General features: G+C 51.6%; 7 protein-coding genes across 7 annotated transcripts; 4 read left to right on the top strand and 3 right to left on the bottom strand.

The window, feature by feature from the left end:
* Window positions 1-168: 168 nt before the first annotated feature.
* On the top strand, window positions 169-513 carry SMAC4_13307 (uncharacterized protein; the record flags this gene model as incomplete). Its single annotated transcript, XM_066091363.1, has 1 exon — window positions 169-513. One exon carries the CDS (start codon window positions 169-171, stop codon window positions 511-513), a length of 345 nt encoding a protein of 114 aa, XP_065946262.1.
* A 940-nt stretch (window positions 514-1,453) lies between these two features.
* SMAC4_08334 (uncharacterized protein) lies at window positions 1,454-3,136 on the bottom strand (the record flags this gene model as incomplete). The annotated part of the gene is made up of 2 exons (XM_003347316.1): window positions 1,454-2,442; window positions 2,530-3,136. The coding sequence occupies 2 exons, from the start codon at window positions 3,134-3,136 to the stop codon at window positions 1,454-1,456; spliced, it is 1,596 nt and encodes a 531-aa protein (XP_003347364.1).
* A 1,948-nt stretch (window positions 3,137-5,084) lies between these two features.
* On the bottom strand, window positions 5,085-7,858 carry SMAC4_08335 (uncharacterized protein; the record flags this gene model as incomplete). Its single annotated transcript, XM_003347317.2, has 5 exons — window positions 7,504-7,858; window positions 7,307-7,383; window positions 6,756-7,234; window positions 6,278-6,683; window positions 5,085-6,219 (listed from the first exon to the last, which is right to left on the bottom strand). Exons 1-5 carry the CDS (start codon window positions 7,594-7,596, stop codon window positions 5,085-5,087), a joined length of 2,190 nt encoding a protein of 729 aa, XP_003347365.2. The 5' UTR covers window positions 7,597-7,858.
* A 3,034-nt stretch (window positions 7,859-10,892) lies between these two features.
* SMAC4_08336 (uncharacterized protein) lies at window positions 10,893-14,303 on the bottom strand. The gene is made up of 3 exons (XM_003347319.2): window positions 13,715-14,303; window positions 13,006-13,576; window positions 10,893-12,950 (listed from the first exon to the last, which is right to left on the bottom strand). The coding sequence occupies exons 1-3, from the start codon at window positions 13,776-13,778 to the stop codon at window positions 11,639-11,641; spliced, it is 1,947 nt and encodes a 648-aa protein (XP_003347367.2). The 5' UTR covers window positions 13,779-14,303; the 3' UTR covers window positions 10,893-11,638.
* Window positions 14,304-15,662: 1,359 nt separating this feature from the next.
* On the top strand, window positions 15,663-18,467 carry SMAC4_08338 (uncharacterized protein; the record flags this gene model as incomplete). Its single annotated transcript, XM_066090782.1, has 2 exons — window positions 15,663-16,098; window positions 16,178-18,467. 2 exons carry the CDS (start codon window positions 15,663-15,665, stop codon window positions 17,977-17,979), a joined length of 2,238 nt encoding a protein of 745 aa, XP_065946261.1. The 3' UTR covers window positions 17,980-18,467.
* A 360-nt stretch (window positions 18,468-18,827) lies between these two features.
* Window positions 18,828-20,852, top strand: SMAC4_08339 (uncharacterized protein). The gene is made up of 3 exons (XM_003347321.2): window positions 18,828-19,914; window positions 19,992-20,111; window positions 20,182-20,852. The coding sequence occupies exons 1-3, from the start codon at window positions 19,622-19,624 to the stop codon at window positions 20,261-20,263; spliced, it is 495 nt and encodes a 164-aa protein (XP_003347369.1). The 5' UTR covers window positions 18,828-19,621; the 3' UTR covers window positions 20,264-20,852.
* Window positions 20,853-22,311: 1,459 nt separating this feature from the next.
* Window positions 22,312-23,939, top strand: SMAC4_08340 (uncharacterized protein; the record flags this gene model as incomplete). The annotated part of the gene is made up of 2 exons (XM_066090783.1): window positions 22,312-23,424; window positions 23,522-23,939. The coding sequence occupies one exon, from the start codon at window positions 22,312-22,314 to the stop codon at window positions 23,422-23,424; it is 1,113 nt and encodes a 370-aa protein (XP_065946260.1). The 3' UTR covers window positions 23,522-23,939.
* Window positions 23,940-26,300: the final 2,361 nt, after the last annotated feature.

The following is a 26,300-nucleotide window of genomic DNA, read 5'->3' as shown; positions in this document are numbered from 1 at the left end:
CGATAAAACATTCCAACTGGTTCTGGGCCATTGTCGCCTGCTTACGCCGTACCCATTCATGCTTCCTCGTCCCCCTTGGGCCCAGGACTCATCAACGAACGAGCAGCGGGAACGGCCAGAAGACACAGACGGACGAACCAGACCTGCTTGCATCAACATGGCATCGATATGGCATGGTATGGGCACTACCGCAAGCCCACGATCCAACAAGAAAACAAACGATTCGTCCGCCTCGTTCATGATCTAGCGTGTTTGGTCGAATCAGAGGAGGCAAGAGAGCCTCGGACCGCCCACTGCATGCATGACAAGGCCAAAGAACCCAAAGAAAGTGCTGCCAGCACCGCACCGCCTGGGCGCCGCGCGGGCACCTCTCCAGCCCAGTCCAGTCCAGTCCTGTCCTCAAGAGATCGAGATACCATGCCAACCTCGCCAACCTCCCGAATCTCTTACCAAAAAGGCTCTTTCCCGTTTTCGGAGTGTACGTCAGCCTTCTGCAGTTCGCTGCACGCCTGATTGGCACACCTCAGCTAGCACGTCTTTGACTAAGGTTTGACCATTCATCCTTAGGACCTTGGGAGCCAGGAGCTAAAAGCCGAAGAGCATATTCTTATCGGGCAAAGGCAGGCAGGCTTTCTCCACTCACCGCATTGTCATGCCCGTTTCGCCCGGAGAGGGAGGCAGTGCGTCCTTTTCGGGTAATTGTCCTTTATTGATCTGTCTCATCCCGTGACATTCACTGTGAGCCCTGAAATAGCCAATGGATTGGGGAAGGCTTCAGCGTTCTCACTCGAACAAAACGAAGGGGAAAAAAAAGAAAAGAACTCTACAAGGCAGACAAGCTGAGAAGGGTAAGGTGTTTTGTGCTGTCGCCTTGCAGGAATGTCCAAGCGAACACAAAAGGCCTGGGCGTATCATGTGTGTGCGTCAAGGGGTTTAGTTAGTCAACTAACCTCAGTCTTTGCCTTTCTACGCGAGCTGGACGAGTGTCTAAACACAACTGACACAAGGATGTGCCAGCTTCGTGAGCATACATGTGCTCAAGTCTTTTCGGAAGAAGTTGCTTTTTAGGGAGCGAGCCATCTAATGAACTCCTGTCTGTGAAGGGTTAGGGTTATCTACAGCCGCTAAGTGTTCGCTACGAAAGGTGACTGTCTAGTAACTATCGATGGTGAACTTTTGGTTTTCAACGCTTCACTTCCATCGCCAAATTTACCGTCACTGGCTTGGATTTTTAGGGGAATGTCAGCAAAACACGAACAATTGGCATGTGTGGGAAAAGACGTTTCAAGCCAAAACCTCCCGAGAACTTATAAATTCTCAGTTGTATGAGACTCTGGGGAAGTGAATCCAAGACGGCCCGTGTACTTGATGTCAAACTTTTTTTATATATCCTGCGCAGGTAATGGATCAGCTATTCCTACAAAATTTTATCAGCGAGCCACCGGGCCTCACATTACACCGGTTCGCTTCTTCCTCCATGTCCCACCCCCACTGCATCGTCGACCTGGCCCTCCCCGATAGCTCCATAAGCATACGCATGGGCACCACTTTCCCCAAACCCTCCATCATCCAGCCGAGACAGTGCTCTCTTGACTTCATCTTCCCAATTGCTCATGCCCACAATCGCCCACTCGAGCACACCCACCAGATACAAGGCAACACATTGCCCAATCCACAGCCCTTGGAGGCCCCAAACGTGGAAAGCAAGATAGATGCCCATCGGAAGCGCACCGCCATAGTAACTGACCAGATTCACCGCCGCGCCCACCCACTGCCTCCCCGTTCCCCTCAGCACGCCTCCGCAGGATCCATTCAAGCCATCAGCGATCTGGAACAGCGCCACAAATGGCATCACATCCGCCACTAGCCTGATCACCCTTTCATCATCATTAAACAGGCGTCCAAACACATCCTTGACACTCATCAAGACCGCCAGTATCAGCGCTCCAGCAACTATGCTGAGCACCACGGCACAATGCGACGCCCTGCTTGCCTCCTTCACCTTGCGCGCCCCCAACAGGTTGCCAACTCTCGAGCTAGCGGCCACGCCCAAGCCGAACGGAATCGTGTTGATGATTTGATCAGCTGTCATAATCACGGACTGCGCGGCTAGGGCGATGGTGCCCAGCTGGCCGGCAGCCAAAGCCACGATCTCAAAGGCCCACCACTCGGTGCCTACGTGAATGATGCCCAGCAGAGCGAGGCGGATGAAGGGGCCGATGTTTGAGAGGGCTCGGCGAGGGGCGAGGCCGCCCCAGCATTCGTGGCCGCGGACGAAGGTGGCGTACGCGACGAGGAGGAAGAAGGAGCACCAGTACGAGATACCAGTGGCGAGAGGAGCGCCGTGCAGACCGAGACCGAGTTTGTGGATGAAGAAGTAGTTAAGCAAGGCGTTGAGAGGGGAAGTGATGAGGAGGACGTAAGTTCCTGGGCGGTAGACTTCTGTTGATAGAGAAACGGGTTAGTAACCGGCACTTTACGGAAGTTTATGGACGAGGCATTGAGAAAGGTGAGTAATGGAAAACTAACCTTGAGCCTGCAAGAACTTCTTCATGCACTCGAACCAGATGTAGCCCAAACCGCCAGGTATGAGGCGTCGAAGAAACATGGCGCTCTCTACGCAAATGTACTCTTCCTGGCCAAGCAGTCGGAACAAAGGCTCCGAAAAGGTCCATATCAAAGCCACGATGGCATACAATGCGGTCAAGACCGCTAGGCCGCGCTGCAGGAGGATGCCAAGGTCATGCTTGTTGGATGAAGCTGTATAGCTACTCGATGCTAGAGTGTCCAGAGCAGTTGAGCCGCCCAGAGCGATCAACCAAGCCGTGGACATGGCGAACATGTACGAGAAGGCGACCGTGGCTAGAGCTTCCGGACTTAGACGGCCGACTATAAGGATAGAACCGGTCTGGAGGGAGTTTTGGAGCGTATAGGCGAATATGACGGGTATGGCGATTTTGCTGAGAAGCCAGAGCTCGGATAGCCATAGCCTATACTCTGGTAGGATGAAGGCCTCAGATTCCTCAACTTGGGTGCTGGAAGACTGGATTGATGGAGGCTTCCTGAGCAGTGATGTTGTCTCACTTGGGTGAGGTTCCAAGGGACCGGTGGCCCTGGAGGGGGCGGTTCCTGACATTTTGGGGCCAAAGAAGATGTGATCTGGCTGTTATCGACACAACTCTGAGGTTCGGGGTTGGTATACCGTGAGGCTTGGACTCGAGAGACTCGCGTCGTTCAATCAAGGTCAGAGACCAGGCGAGTCCATGAGTCAATACTTATTCCTCTTCCATGGCGTACGTATCCCCAAGGACTACGTACTGACACACAATTATCCCCGCATCTGATGGCAGCGGGAAGCATAACGCAAGATAGCATACTGGCAGATCAGAGAGTGGGAGCGAATCCGAGACTTTGGTATAGCCCCCCCCCCGAGATTGGCAACTGTTATCCAGCCAGTCAAGGATGGCTTCTCCGGGAACGAAAAGAAGATGTCGAGCATTACTCGCAGAGTGAAACACGGAGCGCCACTGTGCGAGCCGAGGGCCGTAAGATAAGACATAATCGCAGGCTCAGACAGCTATCTGGCCAGTGAAGTTACTAAATTGCCCATTGACTCGGGTCGGGTCGCCGGTCATGTCTGGGTGTTTACACTGTAAATTGAGATGATACCGGTCCAGTGCTCCGAAACGTAGCAGTAGGTAGCGGTTAGGTAGTTGCTTCAAAGTGGAAGATACCGGTGCCGCTCAAGTGTTTCCATCTGCATAACATGGGAAATGGAATCCTAAAGCGGTTAGATCCAACCTCATGCTAGGTGGTAATCTAGATAGCAAAGATGATGTTAGACAAAATGCCAAATGCCTACGACGGTGATATTCAGAGTAGTACCAGACCTTTTGGGATTGCCATTGCGGGATCTCGTCTTGAATGGCTCGTCGATGGCGATGTCTTATCGGAAGGGGGAAAGCCAATCGAATGAGGTCGCAATCGACGCCTCTTTGGCCTCCTTTTCGGTTGTCGAATGATGTTATTCATCGCAAAGAAGAATTGATGTCAAAGGCAAAGGGGGCTGTCGCAGCAATGGCTTTTACCGTCTGCATGAAACACAGGTTATCGGCGACGTCGTATAAATCGTTCTTCTTGGGGTTACGTAAATGATGTCTGCCAAATCCATCAACGGCGTTGCAAATCAAGCACAGGAGAGTGATGATTTTTGACCTAGGCAATAAATATGTGTGTCTAATATGACTTGTTGGAGAGAAAGAGAAGGGTTGAGAAAGAGCTTCGAAATCGGGCAAATGGAAAGCCGCCAGATGAAGAGAGTGGACGGAGGGAGTGTTCGAATGGGCAAGTCGCTGAGGCGATCGGTTGGAATCATGGAATAGAAAGAGCACAATTCGAAGGAATGCAAAATGGTAGGAAAAGAAGTTCACCTTTCCCGCAATACGTTGGTACAAGTAATGTATGACATTCCGAGGCGGGACGGGGGCGGTCGGGGTTGAGCGGGGCAGCCGATGTGATAAACCCGGCCCGGAGATGACGCGATCGCGGGGAAGCCGGCCACCAAAATCCCGGGCTCCGATCACTGCTGGCTAAGGAAGGGGAGTTGACGAGCGATGAAAAGATGTTTCCAAGTTCGAATTCTTTTCCGTGTTCTTTATTGCTTGGCAGCAAATTGTTTAAGAGAATATTACAAACAACTGCACACATACTTCACACATGCACACACATACACAATGCCCGTGTACCTGCCGGACCATTCCAGCCCACACGGATAGAGGTACACACGCCTGACGCTAATGCCATGCTATTCCCGTCAGGCACACTTGATGGCAGCCTTGACTCCTTCCGTACGTGAAGATGACCATCAAATCTCAAACGACTCGAGATTGGACTGCTCATGTGCTGTCGACAACGGAAGGCGCACAAGGCAGCCAGAGTTCTGCGCGGGTACCTGCCTGCGCTCTGCAGTTCGTTCTTTCCAAAGCCACTTGTTGCCTCCAGGCTCCCACCGTGTTTTGGCATTTGCATGCCGGCAGTGCAGTGGTCTTTCCTTCCACTCTTACTTCACCACTTTTACTTCGAGTTCACTTCGGTTCCATTTCCTTTCCCTTTCCCTTTCCCTTCGCCAGTCTTGTCATCTTCGGCTTATCATCACTCCCACGACGCCCGTCGAATTCCTTTCCAAACTCGTTCTTGGCACTGCCGCTCCTGCTTCTACCGCTTTTGGGCTCGATGTTTGAGGCTGTAATGTTTTCGTTCACGTCGACGTCGCCATCCTTCAGCCAGCGTTGAAGCCGCATAGCCGCGTCCATGGTACGGCGCGCAATCTCCCAATTCCCCATACCCATTTGTAGCAGGGTAGCATTCATCATGGTCTTGACCCACAGATCATGCCCTGTGTTCTTCAGACTGGATATCAGAGGCAGAAGCATCCAATTGCAGACTCCCAGCAAAGAACGCCATGTCGCCAGCGGAACCCTCCATGCTGTCGTCCAGAGCTCCAGGAAATCGTCGATGCTGACCACCTCGCTAAATGGACGCCGTGTCGTGATGGCTCGAGTGTACAAGATTGCCGATATCCGGATGACTTGGTACACATAGTCCAGGGCCTCGACACTAGCTGGCATAGCTAAGTCTTCTCCAAAACTTCCCTCTCTCCGTTGCGATATCTCCCCTGCGTCAACTCCAGAACTGTGTCCCGTCCCCTGTTGCTGAACCCCGAGACCATATGCTGAAAACTGCTGAGTGATTTGTGTCGTAGGTGATGCAGCCGCCTTGAACCTGCTTTTGCCCTCCATACCCCCCCTGGTTTGTGACTCAAGTGCCGTGTTCACCGCTGGAGATGGAGCATTGGCTGATCCCGGAGAAGGTCGTCTCGCTACAGGGCCATCCGGCGGAAGCTTCAACATCTGGTCATGAGTCCATTTAGACGTCTCATGCAGTTTCTGTAGTTCGATTGGGGAAGCGTCGTCAGGAAGCCCCAGGACTGTGCACACAAGGAAGCGCATGTCGTCCAGGATCGAAGCTGTGATGGGGTGTATGTGGAACTCCTCATGACATGAAGCAAAGTATGGGAGAGATCCCGATGATATTGTGGATATCAGGGGCGTGTTCAGGGCCAGCTGCAACGGGGGCTGGGTACTGTCTTGGAAGTCAAACTCGTTGCCTCCCCGTAGAGAAGGCGGTATCTCGAAACTCAATGCAATCCCGACGTCCGCTCTGCCACTCATTGTTAGCACAACCCAGTTCCACATCATACTGCCCCATTGAATCTTACGTTATGGCAAGTTTGCTAATCAAGCCGTTTAGCCCCAGCGTTCGAAACCCACCGCGGAGTTTAATCATCTCACAAAGGCCACCCATATGTGCATGAAGGGACTGCTTTTCGCCCCAATACCACTCATTGATAATGAGCTGAACAACCCCGGCTATTCCTTCGTCTCCGGCTACCAGACTTGACTTGATATGGTCATTCAAGAGCGCTATAGCTTGCCCTTTATGTGCCATCGCCACCGTCATATCAATCATGCCCGTCACATTGAGCCAGCCTGCGGCGGTGCATATGGCCACGCGAGTTAGGAGAGGCGATCGAAGGCAGAATGGAATGTAATGTTGGATATACGGGTTCGTTGCATCGGGGTTGCTGTCTAGGGATGCTTTCATATTACCGATCAGGTTGACGACTGCATTGATCGGTAGTGTTAGCGACGTATACTCGAGCCCGCATCGTCCCCCAGAGAAAGCAGAAAACTTACACATGTTTAGCAGGTCATTGTCCTGGATAGGATGTCGAGGTGCGGGAGGAATGTGCCCATGTCCTTGGTCCTGACTTGTTCCGGGCCACTCTCGAGACCAGTTCCCACTCAGAAAGCGAGCGGGAATAGTGTGATACGCTCGAAGTAGATTTGCGGCATCATGGTATAGGTCAGTGTGGAGTGTGCACCCTTCACTGCAGCCAAATTCTGGACCGCCCTGTGTCCTGCTGAAGACGTGCGGTTGAGGCATCATGGTAGACACGGGAAGCTGTGTGCCAATGTCTATCCCTGACCAGCGAACTGTCACTGCTCCAGTTTCTCCTTCAGGACTCGCTGTCCATGATGAAGATGCCTGCCGCGGGGGCAAGAGAGGATGACGAGTTCCTTCGATTTCGAACTGCCCGCCGTACCGTCCTGATGAAGGCAACACGGGTATTGCAAAGGCCGATTGTTGGGAGATGGGAGTTACGCTAGGCCGTCTTTGGATCCATCAGATCAGTTTCCTTTTCCCAAACACGATCATGCCTTGATCCTGGAGCTGGTATATGTACCTGCTGCTGGGTTTATACTCGCATAACGGTTGGGGAAACCGCCTTGCGCAGTTGCTACATGGCTGACCCTGATTGCACTACGGAGAAGGGACCATGTCGTCAGTCTATGGCAGACCAGTACAGATGTTGTTGTGGTTAATCTGGGCCTGGCCATCCTATTCAGACTCGTACTTGACACTGACTCGGAATTATCGTACCTTTTGTTTTCTTCTCCGACACTCGCCACAAGACGTTGTCGTCCTCTCGGCACGCGAAGACCGGCCGACAGGAGGACGTGTGGCCTCGGACATGGTCCTGTCTGGACGGCAAGTTTGACAGCACAACGGTCATTGGGGTTTGCGCCGACATGAGCTTAACGGGCCATAAGGCTGACTTATAGGTAAGTCCCGTTCGAAAGATGGCTGCGACAAGGGACAAGCTTCAGGCTTTTACCTGCACACCATCGGCTTTCAGACTCTTTTGGATTAGCGTACAATATGCGCTCCGGTTATCAGAAGAAGCCACCACTGGTGAAGCAGAGCAGGTGGGCGAGCACCCACTGGCGACGGTACTGCTTCACAAGAAGCGAGATGTGCTAAGGTGGGAGGGCGAAGCCTAGAACAGCAGATCACGGTAATCTGCATACAATTCATCACTTTGTCACCTCTAGGTCCGCGGAGATAACAAACATCCACCTTCGAAAGCAATGGTTCGACATGGTGACTATTAGTATGTCACGATTGGGACAGGGTACACCGCGGACACTTCTATTGCAACCTCACCTGCTCTACCCCGTAAGCCAGCACACAAGTATCGACTCAATTTGTGCGCATGATAATCGCCTTTAAAAAGATTGAAGGCGCTGCTGACTACAACACCCTGACACGAAGTCCTGCATTTTTGAATCGTTTCGCAACAGACAACAGATATTGATCAAAGCCTCAAGCGACGACATGGAGACACCTGTACCAGAGTACCTTTTCACAGCACAGACTCAAGTGGCGCACCTGAAGGGGAGGACAGCTGTCTCAGGACTGATACGACGATTTTACCACTGATTCCCAGCACCGCATGTCTCTCAACGACCGAAATCGACGACATACATAGGACGATGCGACTTTAGACGGACGCATGCAAACTTGAATATTCTGATAGGTCATGGATCTCGGCTCTTCCTAAGCATGTATGAAGGAGCAGCTCCTTTGATAACGTCATAATCAACTCGACCTCAAGCCTGTTTGGGAAATTGGTTGCGGGCTTTGTGCCTGGAGAGCTGTTCAAGTTGGACACCACCGCAAGACCTCAAGGACTCGGTAGGTAGTTTGCTAACTGGCGGTCTACGTGATCACTACCGGACTAGTGGTTTCGACGAAGGTGAAGTGGAGGCGTTTCCTCGTTTCCGTTAGACTGTCACAACCCACAGACAAACATGTTGAACTGGGATCATTATCGGTGGCCCTGCCATTGACCCGAGTCTTGGGTAGGTCGACAGGAAATCTCTCGCGTTAGGCCATTGTGGCAGTGCACCCGTCTGGCAGGGATGAGCTGCCGGATCAGCAGCCGCCAAGCGAACAGGAAGTTGCCCCAGAGCTACCTTGCGGCGACTGACAGGTACAGGTCTCACAAACCGTCGTCTCGTGCCGCAGCTCAATGCAGAAGCCGAGTGGTAAGCAGAGATCGAGCCAGTAGAGACAAAGCTGGCTTAACCCTCCTTGAGCAGATATCGGGTTAGCACTTTTCCAGGTGGTCCTACGAGGCATGAGAAGCCCAGAGAAATCAGCATGTTGGGGACATACCGACGTTGAGGGGAAACCCGGTGCAAGTGCCCATGATCCTCGCTTGCACGATACAGACCCCCCCAGTTGGATAGCCACCGGAGGTCATCCCGGAAAAGCTACGGACCAGTTACATGACACAAGAATACGAAAGGTAGGTGCCCCAGAAACTCTTTCAAGAACGTTATTGGCCTTGCATTCTCATCAGGCAAGACAGGCACATGGCTTAACATGCATCGGCAGTGTGAAGACTCCTTTCCCCTCCTTCCCCTCCTCAGCTCTGCCGGGAAAGCTTTAGCGCTGTTACTTTCGAAAGAGGCGCAGCTATGCACTAATGTAAGATTATGAGGTTGTCTAGGATGGGCCCTTGCGTGTGCACTGGCCGAGAACCTTTTTTTTTGTCCTCGCCTAAGAGTCACGAATGCCAAGACTGTTCGGATAATAGGGGTTCAGTGTTTACTATCTGATGGAGCCAATCCTTTAATGTAACGTAAGAAGGAGGCCCTCAACGTCCGATATTCTACGTTGGCCGTGTTTCAGCTTCAAGGGCCAAAACAGAGCAGCTCGCTTCTTTTATCCAATTCCATGGACGTCTTACCGCTCACAGGAACGAAATCGAGTGTAAGAGATCAAATTAAGCATGATTACCCTTGATCGACGCTACCGGCACTGGACTGCACTGTGACGTAGGGCTGAAGGGGTAACAGCTCCACCCGAACCGAACCCTTGGGTCAAGATCTCGAGTCTGATTTACCACTTCTCACGGGATATGCGCCCGGTTTCATGGAGCTATGCGGGCATGGGCATGAGGATCGTGCTTTTATATACAGGACGGATGTTAAATCAAACAATAGTACAGCAAGCGAATTCCACCTCCAACAGCATTGGCTGTATAGGGTCTCGTACCCGGTTCATCATCTTGTAAGCCGGGTAGCTCAATAGCCTTAACCTAACAAGTAAGCCGGGTCTTATCTCCGTTCTTTCTTACTTACCATAACCACCTACAGCTTTTTACTTTCTGACGGTGTTCACACTTTCAGAATTGCGGTGATCCAAGAAGTCCAAAACCCAGAAGCCATCCTGAGCTTGTGTGCGCCGGTGTTCCCCCAAGGAGATCAGGCTCCCCCAATGCGTGCGATGCGTGCCACCAGTGCGCTTGGAGAACTTCGTAAACCGAACCACTCCGGTCCACTCCTTTTCATGGTCTTTTCTGGAAGGATAATAATCATTACCATGATACAAAAAACAAGGCATACACGAGTGAGATATCTTGGCCCGGAAACAAAAACCAATCAATAATGCTCTTCTTCTTCCATTCCTCATTTCAGCTGATCAGTGTCTGTAGTCACTGTGTGATGCCTGCCTGCCTACTGGCCTACCTGCCTGTCTGCCAGGGAATGTTGTGTAACTGTGCTAGCCTGGAGCTTGAATTGCTATATTTGGTGTGCTTCGCGAAACGGGTTGGTTCTGACTTAACATGTGGTAGAAGACACCTGGGTACTATGTAGAGTGCGCTCTGCTCGTTGTTCGCTAGTGGCTGGCAGAACGGAAATAATGAGATGTTTGATAGGACGAAAACAGATGCGCTCAGTTTCGTCAGTGATCCCGCGAGGCGAGGTATGTTGAAACAGGAAAGCAAACAGATGAAAGTAAAAGGAAAGAGACAAGCCGGGCAAACACGCTCTACACAAGAAGCACATGGAGGGAAGTGGTGTGGTGAGGTTTATCGCAACATGCACACACACGGGCACACCGGCACACACGCAGAAGCAAATTCGATACAGGCGGGAAGCATGGAAGCTGAAATGAGCAAAGCTGAAAAATCAAAGTGTCATTCAATTCAAGACGGAAGAACTAGAAGGGCACATCATCATCAACTCAGCCCCGGACTTCCACTTCTATGGTATCTTCTAGAGCTCGTACAATCCTACTCTCCTGCCACCATAGCCACAGCGCCAATAAACGGTCCATTGCCAGGTAAACAAGAAGATACCAAAGCTAACCATTAGCCATTGAAAACAGAACAAGAATAATCACCATGGAAAAGGCGATAATAACCCAGTTCATTACATTTCTAAGCCAATAACGCTTCGCGCGCGCGCCGACCCTCACAGCTGAAGTAAGAAATGGTATATATAGCTGGAATATAAGAAAAGGACATGGTATTGGTATGTAGTGGTATCATCGCGTTGTTCCGTGTCATAACGTCATATCATGAAGTATTTGTTGTCGTCGTCCATGAGTGTGGGTGTGTGGTATATTTTTCTCCTCCCTTCTTTTCCGCACGCCCCCCTTCTCCCTTCTTATCTCCTCTTCTTCTGCCCCTTCATCTCACTCCGCATCCTCGTCTTCACCCAACTTCCGTGTGGAAAGCTCGCCAAGTTGAGTTTCCAATGCCCAGTTCTCGTATCCAGTCATTCGGGCCCTGGTGACACCATGGCGTACCTGGCTGGCTGGCTGGCTGCCTGTGTCTAACCACACCACATCACATCACAACACACCACACCACACCGTTGCCTGCCAGCAGGCATGGTGTTGCTTCGCCCCCATACCTCACTCGCTCGTGGTATTATGCTCTTCACCTCACATTATAATTAGGTTTCCTCGCCATATTCACAACAGGCGGCTCCTCATCGTCATCAATCGGATACGGCACATACCCAGCCGGCAGGGTATTCTTCCTGCCAGTAGGACTAACCGGCGAGATCAGTCCGTCCGCCGAGGACAGCGGCGTCTTGGGCGGAAGCGGTGGCGGCTCTATCCTCGGCGGATACTGAAATTGCTGCTGATAATGCTGCTGCTGGTTCTGGTACCCGGGATATTGCGGGTGCCTGGGCTGATCGTCTTCGGTGACGATGGCGATCTTATCTTGCCCTGAGGCGTTTCGCCACTCTGAAGGGGTTGGGGCCATGGCGACGAATTTGTCTGTGTCGTTAGTCCCGGATGGGACTGGAGGAGGGACGGCGGGGGCCGGGCGACTGGGCGCTAGGTGGCTACTACTGCTTTTTGCAGAGTGGACGCGCTCGGCTGAGGATCTAGGCGAGGGTGTGCTGATGCCGTTGACGCTTTGTCCAGGGACGGAAAGTGCGTCGAAGCCGGATTCGTAGGATTGTCGGCTTGGCGGCGTGCCGAGTCGCTGGGGAGGGTAGGTTGGCATGTCGCCGGGTAGTTCGACGGCTAGGGGCATGGAAAAGCTGGGTGTGGTCTTGATTAACTCGGGAATAGGGCCAGGGCCATTGCTGGTGCTGCTGGCGCGCTCCCATCGCTGCTTTGCGAAGTGGATTTTTGCAAGCTTGGCGGATGCGCCCTGCACCATTCTCTGTTCCTCGTCCCGCTGCAAATATCGCCTAGTGTTTGTGCTGATGTCGGATAACCTGTGCCACTCGTTCATACCAAACTCTCCAACGCCGACCTCGACATTAAAGCGGTAGTAGTTCTCGATGTTGACGCCGCGCTTTACCAGATGCTCCTTCTTCATCATCTCGTGGATCTTCTCGCACCCTTCAATCTTGGCAATCAGCTTCCTCCTCGCGTCCGCGAACTCGCCCATGAACCCCTCGTACCAAAGAGTAGAGTTCATATCACTTCCCTTTGGCCGCTTTCCTGTCCCAACACTGACGAAGACACCCACTTCCCGTCCGGGCCACTCGTTGACCACCGCCTCATCCAGGGCGTACATGGAGGGGTTGAAGACGCCAACGCCATCGTCATGGAAAACAGACTGGCCAATCTGTATGGGCTTGAAGGCAAGTCCGATGGCGCAGGTGGCTCGGCCTGCTTGCCAGATGGTGCAGTCGAATTCAGGGGCTGGTTCTTTTCTCGAGTCGTAGGAACGAAGTACGGCAGGCTTCGCGTTTCTAGGAGATCCCTTGTACATGGCAGTTACGGCACTAGAACACTTGTTAGCGGTCTATCTCCTAATCCAGGACTCCTTGAGATACTTGCGTTTTCGTACGGTTCTCCCTCTCGTCGTAGAGACGAGCATGGGGATTGCCCCAGCGGGAATTGAAAGTGGGCCTTATTGACTGTGCGCTGGGACTCCTTGCACTGAAGCTAACGACACTGGCATTGCTGGAGTGTCTTCTAGGATATGAAGAGGCCGCGCTTGAGCGGGAGACGGCACTCAAAGGACTGAAAGTATCTTGAACAGCGCCATCGTTTCCTTCCCTCTCGTTGATAGTATGTTCCCTCACACAGTCCTGAATAGCTTCCTCCAGCTTCGTTGCCTTGAACACGGTTGATCGGTAGGGAATGCCGGCAATGGTCTTGTCTGTCTCAAAGACCTTGCGGGTAAGGCGCACATAGAGTTCCTTGCATGTCTCGAGATCGAGTCGTAACCTTCCCAGCATAATCGCAATCAGGCCGCCGGTCCCGGTGCCGACGATAAGGTCGAAGTGGTCGCATGGTTTAGGGATCTCGGAGCGGCGCGGTGCTCTGCCTTCTATTTCGACAAAGGTGCGGTGCATCAACTCTTGGATGATGAGAAACATGGAATAACCACGGACGCCTCCGCCATCTGTCACCGCGTTGGTTAGCCCATGGCTAAGCTGTGTTTGATTTTGTTTCAAAGCATGGTGCAGACAGCTTGGTCTGATATAAAACAGAGCTGTTTGATGCGCACGGGGAAAGGAATCTGGGGGGGAAGAAGACCCACCGAGCGATAAGATGCGCAAAGGCGGCCCTTTTGTTGTATCTTTTCTCTTGAGCCCACCCTCCATCTTGTATTCCTCCTGTGTCTGTCCTTCTTGAATTGCTGAAGATGCGCTCTCTCGCAGATATGGCGACGAGGGTAAGGTGTATAGTATTCTTTGTGTTGGGGATCGATCGGTTGGCTTGCGACTGAGATTTGTTGGATTTGGTGCCTTACGGGCGAAGGTTGCGGAACCCGAATGGAATGCGCCCGCAAATGCGGGTGACCACACAGGTAGTAGAAACTAGTGGCCTTACTGCTGCAGCGGGAGGGTATATCGTTGCGGGTGCTGGTGTCACTTGGTTCGAAAGCGTCGTCGAGGGCGTGCTCTGGTCGGCGTGGAGGGGACCTTGCAGCGCTTGATGGTTCACTGGTTGCAGAATGACGGGAAGTCTAGATGGCACTGACGTTGCTGACGCAGGAGCTTGGGCCAGACAGGAAACGATCGACTGCAATAACCGCCACACCTGCAGTTCCTGGATTAATAAACGACGAGTTGAGTCGTCGTTATTGGATTTCTGTTGTTTTGGTGTTGCTGTTGGTGTCGTCGTTGGGGAAAGACGGTCAAGATTTTGATATTCAAAGAAGTTGGCCTCCCTTGACACTTTGAAAATCCCAAATCCGTACCCGCCGAGCGTTGCGTGGACGAATGTGGCAGTGCAGAACTTCAGTAGTAAGCTCGCGCGAGCCGGAGTCCCGAGTCAAAGCAAAAAGTCACGTTGCTTGCTTATAAAACCGCATGCCAAGGGGGCAACTCAGTAACAGTCGCTCGTGTCAGTATGTAGGGCCGTATCCGTATGTGGCATCCAGGCATCTTGTCGTCCGGTGTCTGTACGCAGATGACCTTTTCGAGACTTTTCTTTCACATGAAGCGATGCGAAGACATGTTCGACCAACGAGATGTGTTGGTGACCAGCGCCCCAGGGCTGGGCATATCTCGAAGCTTGGAGTTGATTGGCTGAGGGGGCAGATGGACTGTTAGACTTACAGCACAAAATGGCCCCAAGTCTCAACTCCAGCGGTTATCGAAATTTCCATCGACAACCACCGGCAAGAAAGAAGCCCTGACGGCGACGAGGTTACTCCATGGAGAGAAAGTGCGGAGTATATGCACCATCGTCAAATCATTACATGTCATTCGATACCAAACCGACCAAGCTCTCCAGAGTTTCGATGGAGAACTCGTGGAGAGGTGGCGGTGCGCGCATAGCCTAGTCCTCTTCAGGGGATAGCGTGCCAAGCCAATATGACGGACTTAAAAGCCGACGTTGGAGACGGGAAACTGATAAAGACGGGCGGCCCCATCCCGCCAAGGCCGACCATCTGCATAAAACTTGAACTTTCAAGACAACACTTGCAGAATCCAACAAAAGTCAGTCGCCTCAGAAAGAAGATCGAGATGGCTCGAATAGAGAGGAACCCAATCGTGTACATATGAACAGAGGAAGAAAAAGTGAGTTATCTGGTGGAAAGCCCTTGTTTTACTCTCAGGCCAATGGAAAGCCAGTCTCTGTGCTTCCTTGCCTTCTGGTTGGCCGTCTCCAAGCGCTTTCGGTGTTTCTCAGACAGTGAAATCCGTGCAGTTGCGGGGCACCACTTATACTTGCCCAAGATGAACGACGTCATCGTGATTGCTGTGCTACTGGCAGCTGTACCTGCCCTGAAGCTTCCCTACAACACAGCAATGTCTGCACCAACTAAGGTACTTCTACATCCTCATTTGCAATGCATCTATAACCCAGCGCTGGTCGTATTCGATAACCGGGAAAGATAACATTTACAACCTCCAACCGCTTCCCAAATCAACGTCTGTGAGCTTGGCAAGACCACCACCAAGGAAAGCTGATGTAGGTTGGTGCGTGTCACTGTCACTGTTATTGTCAACACTTGCTTTCCCATCGACACCGCCGCCATGGATCTCATAACGTCGTGTTTTGGAGGAGGCCGTATCAGGCTCCCGGATGAGGAGGCACCGCTGCTGTCTCATTACGACGATGATACTTCGTTGCAGAGACAGCTACACCAGAAATTGCATACCTACCAGATGCTACGTGCCCTTTCCAAGGGATACTTGCCATCCAACGACCAAGCCATCACCAACCTGAGGACCCTCCTCTCCTCCTCCATCTTGAATCCAGACAACTCGGCCCTCAGCGACTCGGGACGGGCACTCACCTTCTACTCCAAAAAATGGATTGCCCAACTCATTCAGCTCTTGGAGCACAAGAACAGCAAGGACCAGATCCAGGATTTTATGTGGTACCTCTCCAAGGCTCGTGTGTCCGTTGACATGGAACACATTGCCGAGCGCGCTACCAAAGCTAGAGCCAAGGCTGATACTGCTGCTGGTAAGGTCTTTTTTTTTTTTTTTTAAAAAAAAAAAAACTCCATCTAAAGATACATGTACTAATGATCACGTCTAAACAGCATACAAGAGCATCCAAACAGTTGGATCCCTGCTCTTGACCAACTCCGACTTTCGCCTCTTCCTCTCGGATCTCGGTGTGGTTTCTCGCCAAGTGTTCCGTGACACTGCCTTTGCCCTCTCTGCCGCATCGAAAGAGGCAGGCAAGCGCCTTGAGCCTTCCAAGGAAGAAAAAGAATCCGTGGCGAAACCAGGGAATGATGCGACAACCGACAAACCGGCCCAACAGGACTTGCAGGATCAGGCTGCTGAGGTCGGGGAGGTGCTTGGAGACGTTGCGACCACTGTGGCCCAGGAAGCCGAAAGTAGCATCGTCGACAAGCTACAGGGCGACGAGACCGATACTCTGCTATACCGCCTGAAGCAAGCTGTTACCAAGCTTCGAGACCGCAGGGATTACTCGGATTCAGTATCGACATTCTCGCTCCTCCTAAAACGATATGCCATGGTATACTCGCGCATCGCTCGCGATACCCTAAACGCTGCCGACCAAGACATTGACCGTAACCCAGAGACGGACAAAGCTCTAGAGAACTTCTGGCTCTTCATAAAGTCCTTTGGCGAACAACAAGAATGGGAGGAATTGGAAAAGAGGTTCAAGCTGGTCATAGACCATGGTCACAGCGACCCCGAATTCGAGAAGCTGATCGGTGAGCTAGGCAATGCTGCCCAGGAGATGTTCACCGACCCATCTTTCTTTGACCATGCCGAGGAGCGCTTCCAGGACCTCCGAGACCAGTCCCAGCAGCTCGCTTCTCGCTCTTCCCTGCGTGATGACATTGATGGCTTGTTGTCACAGTTGCAGTCCACCTTCCGGTCTGTTATGCGTGATCGTGATATCTCTGGCCTGCTCAAGACGTCAGCCACCATTGGCAAGATCTTGTCGCCGAAACACCACTACACCAACACAGACTTGGTGACAGACTCCATTAACTTCTTTGTTCCATTGCTCATCCAAGCGATCAACTACATTCCTATTCCCAGGTTGGAGATCTCCACACCCGAGATTGACCTTCTGCTCGAGAACCTGATCCTCGAGCCTGGCAAGACCATTAACCACACTTCGTTCTTCCCATACAAGCTTCGTATCGAGACCCTCAACGACATCGAAATCCGTAAGGCCAGATTCCGTACCACATCCGCCATGAAAAGTCTAGTGAGAATCAAGATCAATGGACTCTCGGTCCGCGCCGAGGAAATGGGTTTCTGGATGAAGGCACATACCGGCTTACTGCGCTACGTCGATGAAGGCATTGCCTCCTTCGCAATGGACGAACGGGGCATGGATCTCGAGATCGACGTCGAGGTCGGCCGTGACAGGATGGACAGCGTTCTCTCCCTCCGCAGCGTCCGATGCGAAATCCACAAACTCGACTTCACCATGCGCCAGAGCAAGCTCAGCTGGTTGGCCTGGCTCTTCAAGCCCTTCATGAAGCCCATCATCAAGAAGACCATTGAGATGCAAATCGCCATGGGCATCGCCCAGTCCTTGCGGTTCGCCAACCGCGAGATCCTCTTCGCCAGGGAGAGACTCCGCGCCACGCGCATTGCGGATCCGGATGATCTCAAGACGTTCTTCAAGGCTATCTTGGCGAGGTTGACGCCTCCTGACGATCCGGATCTCAATGTCCGTGTGGGTGTTATGGATCCCGGAAGAGGCGTGTTCGACGGGGTGTATGCTCCGGGAAGTATTGTCAAATTGTGGAATGAGGAGGCTACGCAGGCATCGCAGAGGATTCGGGAGAATGATCAGGATGGATGGAGAAATAGCATTTTTGATGTTCATGCTACTTTGATGACTTGAGTGGTAGGTCAAAGGAAGAACTACTAGGGTCATTGACGGGTAGGTATGAAGGAGAGACTGTTTTTCTTCTATTTTGATGGCACATTTTGGTGTTTTATGGAATAGCGATATGGTTTTTGCGGTATAATGACAGGTTTACGACGGATATGCAACTCCGATATTTCAATTCTCTCTACTGTCATTTCGAAATCTCCCTCAGATGGACACGCAGAAGGGAACATTGTCACATGTAATTATGCCTTCTATGAGGTTTGGCACTTGTAACTATAGCGAAGGGGGAAACAAAAAGCGCTGGCGGAGACTTTCAGTACTGGTTTCATCTTTCAAAGCTTCGTGATGCTTTTAACAGCCTTCCAGAGCAAAAGGTAACTCATTGGAAAGCATACCGATCTCGATCACAAAAATTACGGCAAAAGCCGTTGGGAGCAAAAGCAAGTATAGTCTGTTTCAGTCTTGAAGGTGGACATCTCTTCCGACACCCCCAAGAAAAGAGATCAGACCAATCGTAATCCAGGAATTCCGTGCTATGACTTCATACCAGACTTTCTTTAGACGACCACTCATCTCCCAGCCGTCTCAGCCGTTTCTTATGCCGATCATAGGTCATACATAGGCCGTCCTTTCAACATTCAGATCTGGTGCCAAGAATTATTGGTCTTCTTGTCGACTTTGTTCAAAAGCGGGTGGTATCAGGTTATCAAGTTTCTCTCCAAGTTTTCCAAGGTGGGTACTTACAAGCGAGTCAAGCCATGTTTCTTGTGATATGTTGTGACAGTGATTATTTGTCCGGTCATTTTCTTGTCACACGTAGACGGACGGTACTACACAAAGACCTATGGAAGAAAAGTGGATGAGGCCTCCCATACTCCAGTTATTGGCTATGGCCGTTCTGGGTTCAACGAGTGCCGGGACGGGGACCAAGGAAGCATGGAAGATGTTCAAAGTACCGGTGACCAACCACATGTTATTCACAGACCATATGCTCCCGTAGTTACTAGTGGACAAACACAAACCACGTGCAAGATGGAGCATGGACCTGAAATGTGAAAATCACCGAAAAGCAACGTGAGCCAAGGAGGTGTTCAGATAGTGCCAAGAATAAGGAACCATGGCCATGACGAGAGCCTAGGTACCGTGCCCTCCTTGACAGGACCCTGAGGTTTGTCTGCAGGGACTGGTGAGCTTGGGTGAGCCTGTGTGGGAAAGGATGAAGCATCATATCGGAAAGGATGGTGGTGATAAGGAAGGACTTGGCTCAACTTGGCTGATGTGAGTATGTCGTGGTCTGTGTGGTGTGTGGTGTTTGGTGCGGTATGGTATGGAGGGTAAGTTGATGCCCAGTTTGAGGACATGGAAACGGGTTACCTTGTCATGTCATGTCGAGTTTGAGGATTTGACCTGAGGTGGGTGGGCGGAAGATAACGAGCGCTGACTTGATGTGATGGTTGTGATATATGTCATGCCCTCCGACACAACAGACGTGGTTTAATCTGGCTTCTTCTGTCAGTTCTCTCGACATTATCGCTCTAGACAAATCGAAACCACATTAACTCGTGGAATATCAACCAGCACTTTACCTCAACTAACCAATCTCGAACCTTGATAGCCGATACATCTACTAGACGCACCCGCAATCGCCAAAATGATCCTAGTAGACATCATCTCCATCATCCTCCGCCTGGCGGAACTCGCCTTCGCGACCATCGTCGCCGCTCTCAACGGGCGCTTCCTGCACGCCGTCCGCGGCACCTCAACATGGGATCTCGGTCGGCACATCTACACCGAGGTGGTAGCGGGCCTGTCCATCTTGTTCGCCATCATCTGGCTGTTCCCCTTCTCGAGCTCGTTCATCCACTGGCCTATGGATTTGGTCATTTCCATCATGTGGTTTGTGAGCTTTGGGTTGTTGGTTAATTGGTTAAATGGGGCTTGTGGGTATGTATCTCCCCTTTGGTTTCCTGGGAGAAGATGAGATGAAATGGATAGGTGCTAAAGAGTGCGTGTTTGTGCAGGTATGTCTTCGATTGGGATAATGTTGGGTTTGGTGGTGCGGGTAGCTGTGGTGAGTGGAAGGCTACGGTTGCTTTTGCCTTTCTCAGTGCCATTTGCTGGCTTGTTAGTGCTTTGGTTGGGTAAGTTTTGTCACTTCCATGACTTGGTAAATGCTGTCGACAGATGCTAACATGTGAAAATACGTTGTAGTCTCTACTGGGTCCGTCGCCATACCCGCGCTCCCGTTGATACGGGCTATCGCCGTCGCCGCTGGTATCGCTCTCGCGTCTAAGTTCAGATGCTTCGTGTTGCAATCGAACGGTGGATGTGGACAATTTCACTACCGTACCATATGACGGAGGTCTTCGTCTCTTGGGAGAGAGAGGCTAACCTTCCGCCTTGTTTTTCCTACATATTTTGTAATTTGGACCTGGGGATGTTTTGTCTGGAGGAGTGATGGGCGGAAATGATACCCGATACCCCGAGAATGCAATTGAATCTGGACCGTTGTCGCGATGGAGTAACTGTGCCTTTTGGACCCTGTTCTTCAATCGCATTTCTCTTTGCCCCTGAACAAACCGATGGAATGACGGGCGTTTATGGAGACCCTCATGGCCTTCATGGGATGATAATGACGGAAAACGGGCCGCAAAAGTTATAATTAGCTGCCATGTTGCCTGCTTCTTGGCCCTCGCGTGGGAGCTGAAACTCTTTTAGAATCCAGTCGGTTATCCCCCTTTGGGTAGATATCCTGTTGATCGTGGTGTTTTCTTGGTCTAGATCGTATGAGACTGAATCTGAGTCCAGCGTCTGGAATGCTTGTTCGAAGAATCAAAAGGTTCAGATTGAAGCTGCGTCATTGGTGTAGGGCTGAAGTGGGGTATTATGACGTAGTTATAGTGGGGTTACGTGGAGAGGCAGGCATGTTGACTTTGACCCTTCTGACACTGCAACGGGAAATTTCAGATTGAATCAGATTCCAACATGAAGCTCAAATTGGCGCGCCACAGCAGCTACAACAAGGAACACGGTCGCAATCCCGTCAAAAACCGTTCGTATTATCCATGGGAGCGGGAAAGTGTGACGGCAGATCGGTGGTACGGAATTGCTGCAATCACCTGGATTTTTCCCGAATGGCAACATCGAAATTGCCTTTTCCAGCTCGGCTTTTTGTTGCTGTTTTGTTCATCTGCCCTGCCCTGGTGACTCTGAAGATCTTCACGGTCAGAGAGCTGAACAGAAGCCAGAAGACACATTGCTTGGCAACGGAACATGGAAAAGTTGGTAGGAGCTGACGAATGGTCCTTTGAGAGCTGCCCGTTACATAACGCTTTGACCAATAATGTGCAAGGAACAGACCTGGTTTAGCTTGTTTCACAGTTCCTTGAAGCTTTCTGCGAAAGCTTCATCCAGATGATGATCAGGACCCTGATTGTCACTTCCCACTTCCTCATCGGCTTTGCCAATGTGCAATTCTGATGGACGATAATTCCGATCCAAATGAGGCTTGACTTGTAAAAACTCCACGTCACAGCCACAGATCATGGGTAAATCATGGCTGGGTTTGAACTGTAGCGTTGCGGGGCCCCTCTTAGCATGACGTCTTTGCCTCCATCTTTTCTTTCACATCCAGCGGAAGGTGCTTGTTGGCTAACACGGACAAGTGCGGCTTTGCTCCATATGGCGTTATGCCGCAGCCCTTGTTCGTCTGGTCTGCACTCAACGCACCGATGACGACACCGGACAAGAAGACCGCGAATGGGCCCGAGTACCACTTACACTACACGTCCCGTTACCTGCCTCGCTTGTTGTCCTGCATACACGGCCAGCAGGCATAGCCAAGCAGGAACGGCATGTACTGCCGTCAGATGCCTCGTTCCCTGCCGACCTCACCTGGGCTTGCCAACGGTACCTGGTAAGCCTTGGCTGCCGTCCAAGAACTGGATCGAGATGATGCCATGGCTCCCTCTTTACGCCATTGTCCCCTTTCCCAGACGTCTTCCTCAGTCGAAAAAGTGAAGTCGACTCTGGCATATAAAGAACACCATCCTCTCCCGATCTCAGCTCATATTTCCGATTCCTCAATACACTCAAATCAACCAACCCAACAATCATCACAATCAACACCAAACAACACTTTGATACCCCTTCAAATTTTATATTATACCCCCAACACGTACCTAACACCCAAGAACAACATCCAATATGTCCGGCATCATCAACAAGATCAAGGAGGCTGTCCACAGCGACAACTCTGCTCACCACGGCGCCCCTGAGGGCACTGCCGGCCCGCACAACTCCCGCGCTGCCAACGCTGCCGATCCCCGAGTAGACTCCGACATGGACGGCTCCCACCGCAAGGTTGCCGGCCACGGCGAGCACGGCGGCCAGGCCGCTTATGGCGGTGGTCACCCCGAGGCCTACACTCTCGGCGGTAGCCACCTCCCCACCACTGGCTCCAACACCACCGGTACCCACGCCGGCACTCACTCTGGCACTCACGGCACTGCTGAGGGCGTTCACGGCCCCCACAGCTCTCGTGCTGCCAACGCTCTCGACCCCCGTGTTGACTCTGACCGTGATGGTTCCCGCACTGCCGGCAACACCGGCTACAACACTCATAGCACTGGTAACACCTATGGCTCGTCTGGCACGCACGGCACTGCTGAGGGCGTTCACGGCCCCCACAGCTCTCGTGCTGCCAACGCTCTCGATCCCCGTGTTGACTCTGACCGTGATGGTTCCCGCACCGCCGGCACTGGCGCCGGTTACAACACACACGGCACCACCGAGGGCGCCTATGGTCCTCACAGCTCTCGTGCCGCCAACGCCCTAGACCCTCGTGTTGACTCCGACCGTGATGGTTCCCGCACTGCCGGCAACACCGGCTACAACACTCACAGCACCGGTAACACCTTTGGCTCTACCGGCACCCACGGTACCCACGGCACTGGCAACACCTACGGCAGCTCTGGCACACACGGCACTGCCGAGGGCGTTCACGGCCCCCACAGCTCTCGTGCCGCCAACGCTCTCGACCCCCGCGTCGACTCTGACCGTGACGGCTCCAGGACCGCTGGCAACACCACCGGTACTCACAACACTGGTAACACCTTCGGCACCATTGGCACCCACGACCGCCAGAACCACCCCTTCAGCTCTTCCAACACCCACGGCGCTGGCTCCGGCCACACCGGTGTGACCGGCACCCATGGTGCTCCCACTGGTACCCACGGTCCCCATGACAGCCGTGCTGCCAACACCCTTGACCCCCGTGTCGACTCCGATCGTGATGGCCGTGCTGCCAACCTCGGCCACCACTCCGGCCCTGGCCCCGCTCCCAACACTGCCGGCCCTCACGGCTCCGACATGGCCAACAAGCTTGACCCCCGCGTCGACTCTGACCTTGATGGTAGCAAGACCGTCGGCGGTAACAAGACCTACCAACAGTAAGTAAGTATACATCCTACCTTGCCCGTGGCTGAACATCCTCTTCTTGAGGTCGGCCTGTGGCGTCCCGGTGACACTCAAGCTAACAACTACTCCCAAGACAACCTCACCACACTTCTAACCTCGCCCATAAGGACCCCACCGACGCTGCTCAGGTCCCGCCCTCTGTTCTCCGCAAGAGCATTGGCGAGCCCGTCATTGAGCACGAGGACCACGGTCACCACCGCGAGAGGAGAAACAGCATCAAGACCCACCAGGAGACTTATAGCGGCATCTAATCTGTTGGTGTCTGCTTGTTAAAAAGTTAAACTCCGGCGGGCGTTTTTATGGCTTGATGGCTTTAACGACTTTTACGACTTGTTACTTTTTCCTTTTTAATGATTCGAGGATACCTCTTTCTACTCTTGTACCACCTATACCACATTCCCTTTTTGTAATGGAGGATTGAGGAAAAGTGTGTCGATTACGACTACGAGCTTTTTACATAGGACAGTTACCTCCAAATGAGAATTGTTGCCTTGTATATCTTGTGTGCCCATCGTTCTGATGTGACATTGTGAATTCTTTCTAATACTGTGAGTGCTGTTTCAATGCTTGAATGATTTATTAATATGGTCCATTCTTGGTGTGTGAGTGATGTGGTACCACGTCCGCATATATAGTACGTACACACTAACAGCACACTAACAGCAAGCTCTCAAGCCGTTCGACAACACAATCCCATCCCTGATTCGCTGGGTATGGAATTTACACCGTCCCTCTAAGTCGAAGTGTATCTGCGTAAACCATACGAAACAAATGTCACTGGCACATTGAGATAGTCCCAGGTCGCCGGATCCCTTCTAACCATCTAGACCATCCGAGGTGGTGCCATCCCAATCAAAATACATGCGCCCATAGTCCAACGTACCAGACGTCACTCAGCCAGATTTGTTAACGTAGGATGATATCTGCATATGTCTTTGTGCACACCAGCATCTTTTAAATCAAACCCTTACATACCTTTGCAGTGCGTTCCATTCTCTGCACATGTGTGTAAGGAAAGGCTGGCCTGTTGTCAAAGCCAACTTGCCTCCGGAAGTACTACACATGCATGTAACTTCTTGGTATAGGACTGATAAATGTGCATGACATACCAAATACCGCATAATTCCGGTGAACGTATTTTGAGGGTTCAAGGCGCAAATGGCCGAATCTACCAGGGTTAAACTAGTAGGGTTAGCTTTAGGATTTGGGTTATGGGAGAGTTTCTTTGGACCCTGAAAATACATTGACCGGAATTCTACGGTAGATTCAAAGCATTGCGTTTGAGAAACCCTGCGCTATGGCCCGAATGGATGCGGCACATTCACATGAATCCTAAAACGTATGTTACCGAGATACGATGACTTACAACTTTATATATTCGTATTTCAGGGGTGAATGTATTCCGAATCACGAGATTATCCAATTACTTGGTAGTTGTTTAGAGAATTGGCAAGAACGGGCCAAAATTCGTCACCGAGTACTCTCCCAGATCTCGGAGGATAAAAAGGGTTTGAACAAGAGCAGCAATTCCACAGTTGCAAAATAACAAGAAGCTGGGTTGAATGATTGAACCAAACCAGTAAATGGGAAAGAACATGTGTAGAAAAAAAAAAGAAGAGACAAAAAACATACAACACCTGGGATTCGCTGGTCGTCACCGACCCAACTACTAGTCAGGCGATTGGTAGCTTATCTATGGGAGAGCGGACGGGATCCCGAGTTTTCTACCATCTATGGTCGTATGTGCTTGTAATGCTTGATTTAGCTGACTATATGGTAATATGCACACGGATGATCATCATGATTGTGGTTGTGGTTGTGGTGATAGTTTTGTAGACCTGACGAGTAATGATGATGGGCTGGTGGCAGTAAAATTTGCAGAATTGGGAGTTTCGTTTTTGAGAGGTCCAGAAAGGATGATAAGAAGGCAGCGGTACTTTCCAGATCCTCGTATATTCCCTGTATTTTCCCCGGGCCTTCAACTTGTGTTCCCAGTGTCCCTGCTCAAGCTACTCAGTTTGCACCTTTAGCCACCCAGGTCTCAGTCTCCCTCAGTTCAAAGTTCCCATCCAAGTCCTACTTCAACTTGACTTTTATCTCGTCCGCCAGTTCGACCGCAGCGTTCGCTCGATCGGCTTCTCGTAATCGTTCCCGTGTCGATGCAGTGAGGCTGTGGATTAGTATGGGCAAGGAACTCTCCTTCCAAGCCCGTAGTCCAAGGTTGTTGGTCCCACGAATTGTCCAAATGGCAAATAGACAGCTCGTTAGGATGGTGCTGACAGGCAAAATAAGAAATGGAATGCGTATATGTATGTACCGTATTGTATAGACCGCGTAGGCGGTTGCAAACTTGGTATGCTCTTAATGAAGGTTGCGGAGCCACACGGAGAGGCTTTTGGAGCTATTCTCAAAGTATTCATCGATACCGTCGTCTATTACTGCCCACTTTGTCCCTGAGACGATCGGGTACCCCCTCCGTGATATCACGAAGCTTAGACTGTTATCATCACGTGGCTGTCCGAATGCTTCTATTACCCAGGATATCATGGAAAGGATGGTTCAAAAGCTGATGGCGTATGTGAAATCCTCGGCGAATTTTTTGCTAGGATCCCACATGTTGTTGACTTTGTTACGTTCCCAACCAGCTGGTAACAGCAGTTCGAGCCCCTGACGATCTGGACCCCAATATGTCAGCCGGCCTTTATAATCAAATGTGCCGGAGGTATTGCTGTAGTTTGACAAGGTCCACGGGCTGTAAAACGTGCTATCGTGTAGAGAGTTCCAATAAGCCCACTGATCGGAACCCTCGAAATTTCCGAGCCCCGAATCAGGCTCAGGGATAATGTCCAAGG

The sequence above is a fragment of the Sordaria macrospora genome, chromosome 2 (assembly GCF_033870435.1).
Source record: "Sordaria macrospora chromosome 2, complete sequence".
Classification (NCBI taxonomy): Eukaryota; Fungi; Ascomycota; class Sordariomycetes; order Sordariales; family Sordariaceae; genus Sordaria; species Sordaria macrospora.
Note: the sequence above shows the minus strand (reverse complement) of the source record. Positions and strands in the feature narration are given on the sequence as shown.

Coding starts and splice junctions, on each gene's coding strand:
- SMAC4_08339 (XM_003347321.2), top strand. CDS start 19,622: ATGATCCTAGTAGACATCATCTCCATCATCCTCCGCCTGGCGGAACTC. Junction 19,915..19,991: donor TGGTTAAATGGGGCTTGTGG/GTATGTATCTCC, acceptor GTGTTTGTGCAG/GTATGTCTTCGATTGGGATA. Junction 20,112..20,181: donor CTTGTTAGTGCTTTGGTTGG/GTAAGTTTTGTC, acceptor AATACGTTGTAG/TCTCTACTGGGTCCGTCGCC.
- SMAC4_08336 (XM_003347319.2), bottom strand. CDS start 13,778: ATGGAGGGTGGGCTCAAGAGAAAAGATACAACAAAAGGGCCGCCTTTG. Junction 13,577..13,714: donor TTTGCGCATCTTATCGCTCG/GTGGGTCTTCTT, acceptor ACGCGGTGACAG/ATGGCGGAGGCGTCCGTGGT. Junction 12,951..13,005: donor AGGGAGAACCGTACGAAAAC/GCAAGTATCTCA, acceptor CAAGTGTTCTAG/TGCCGTAACTGCCATGTACA.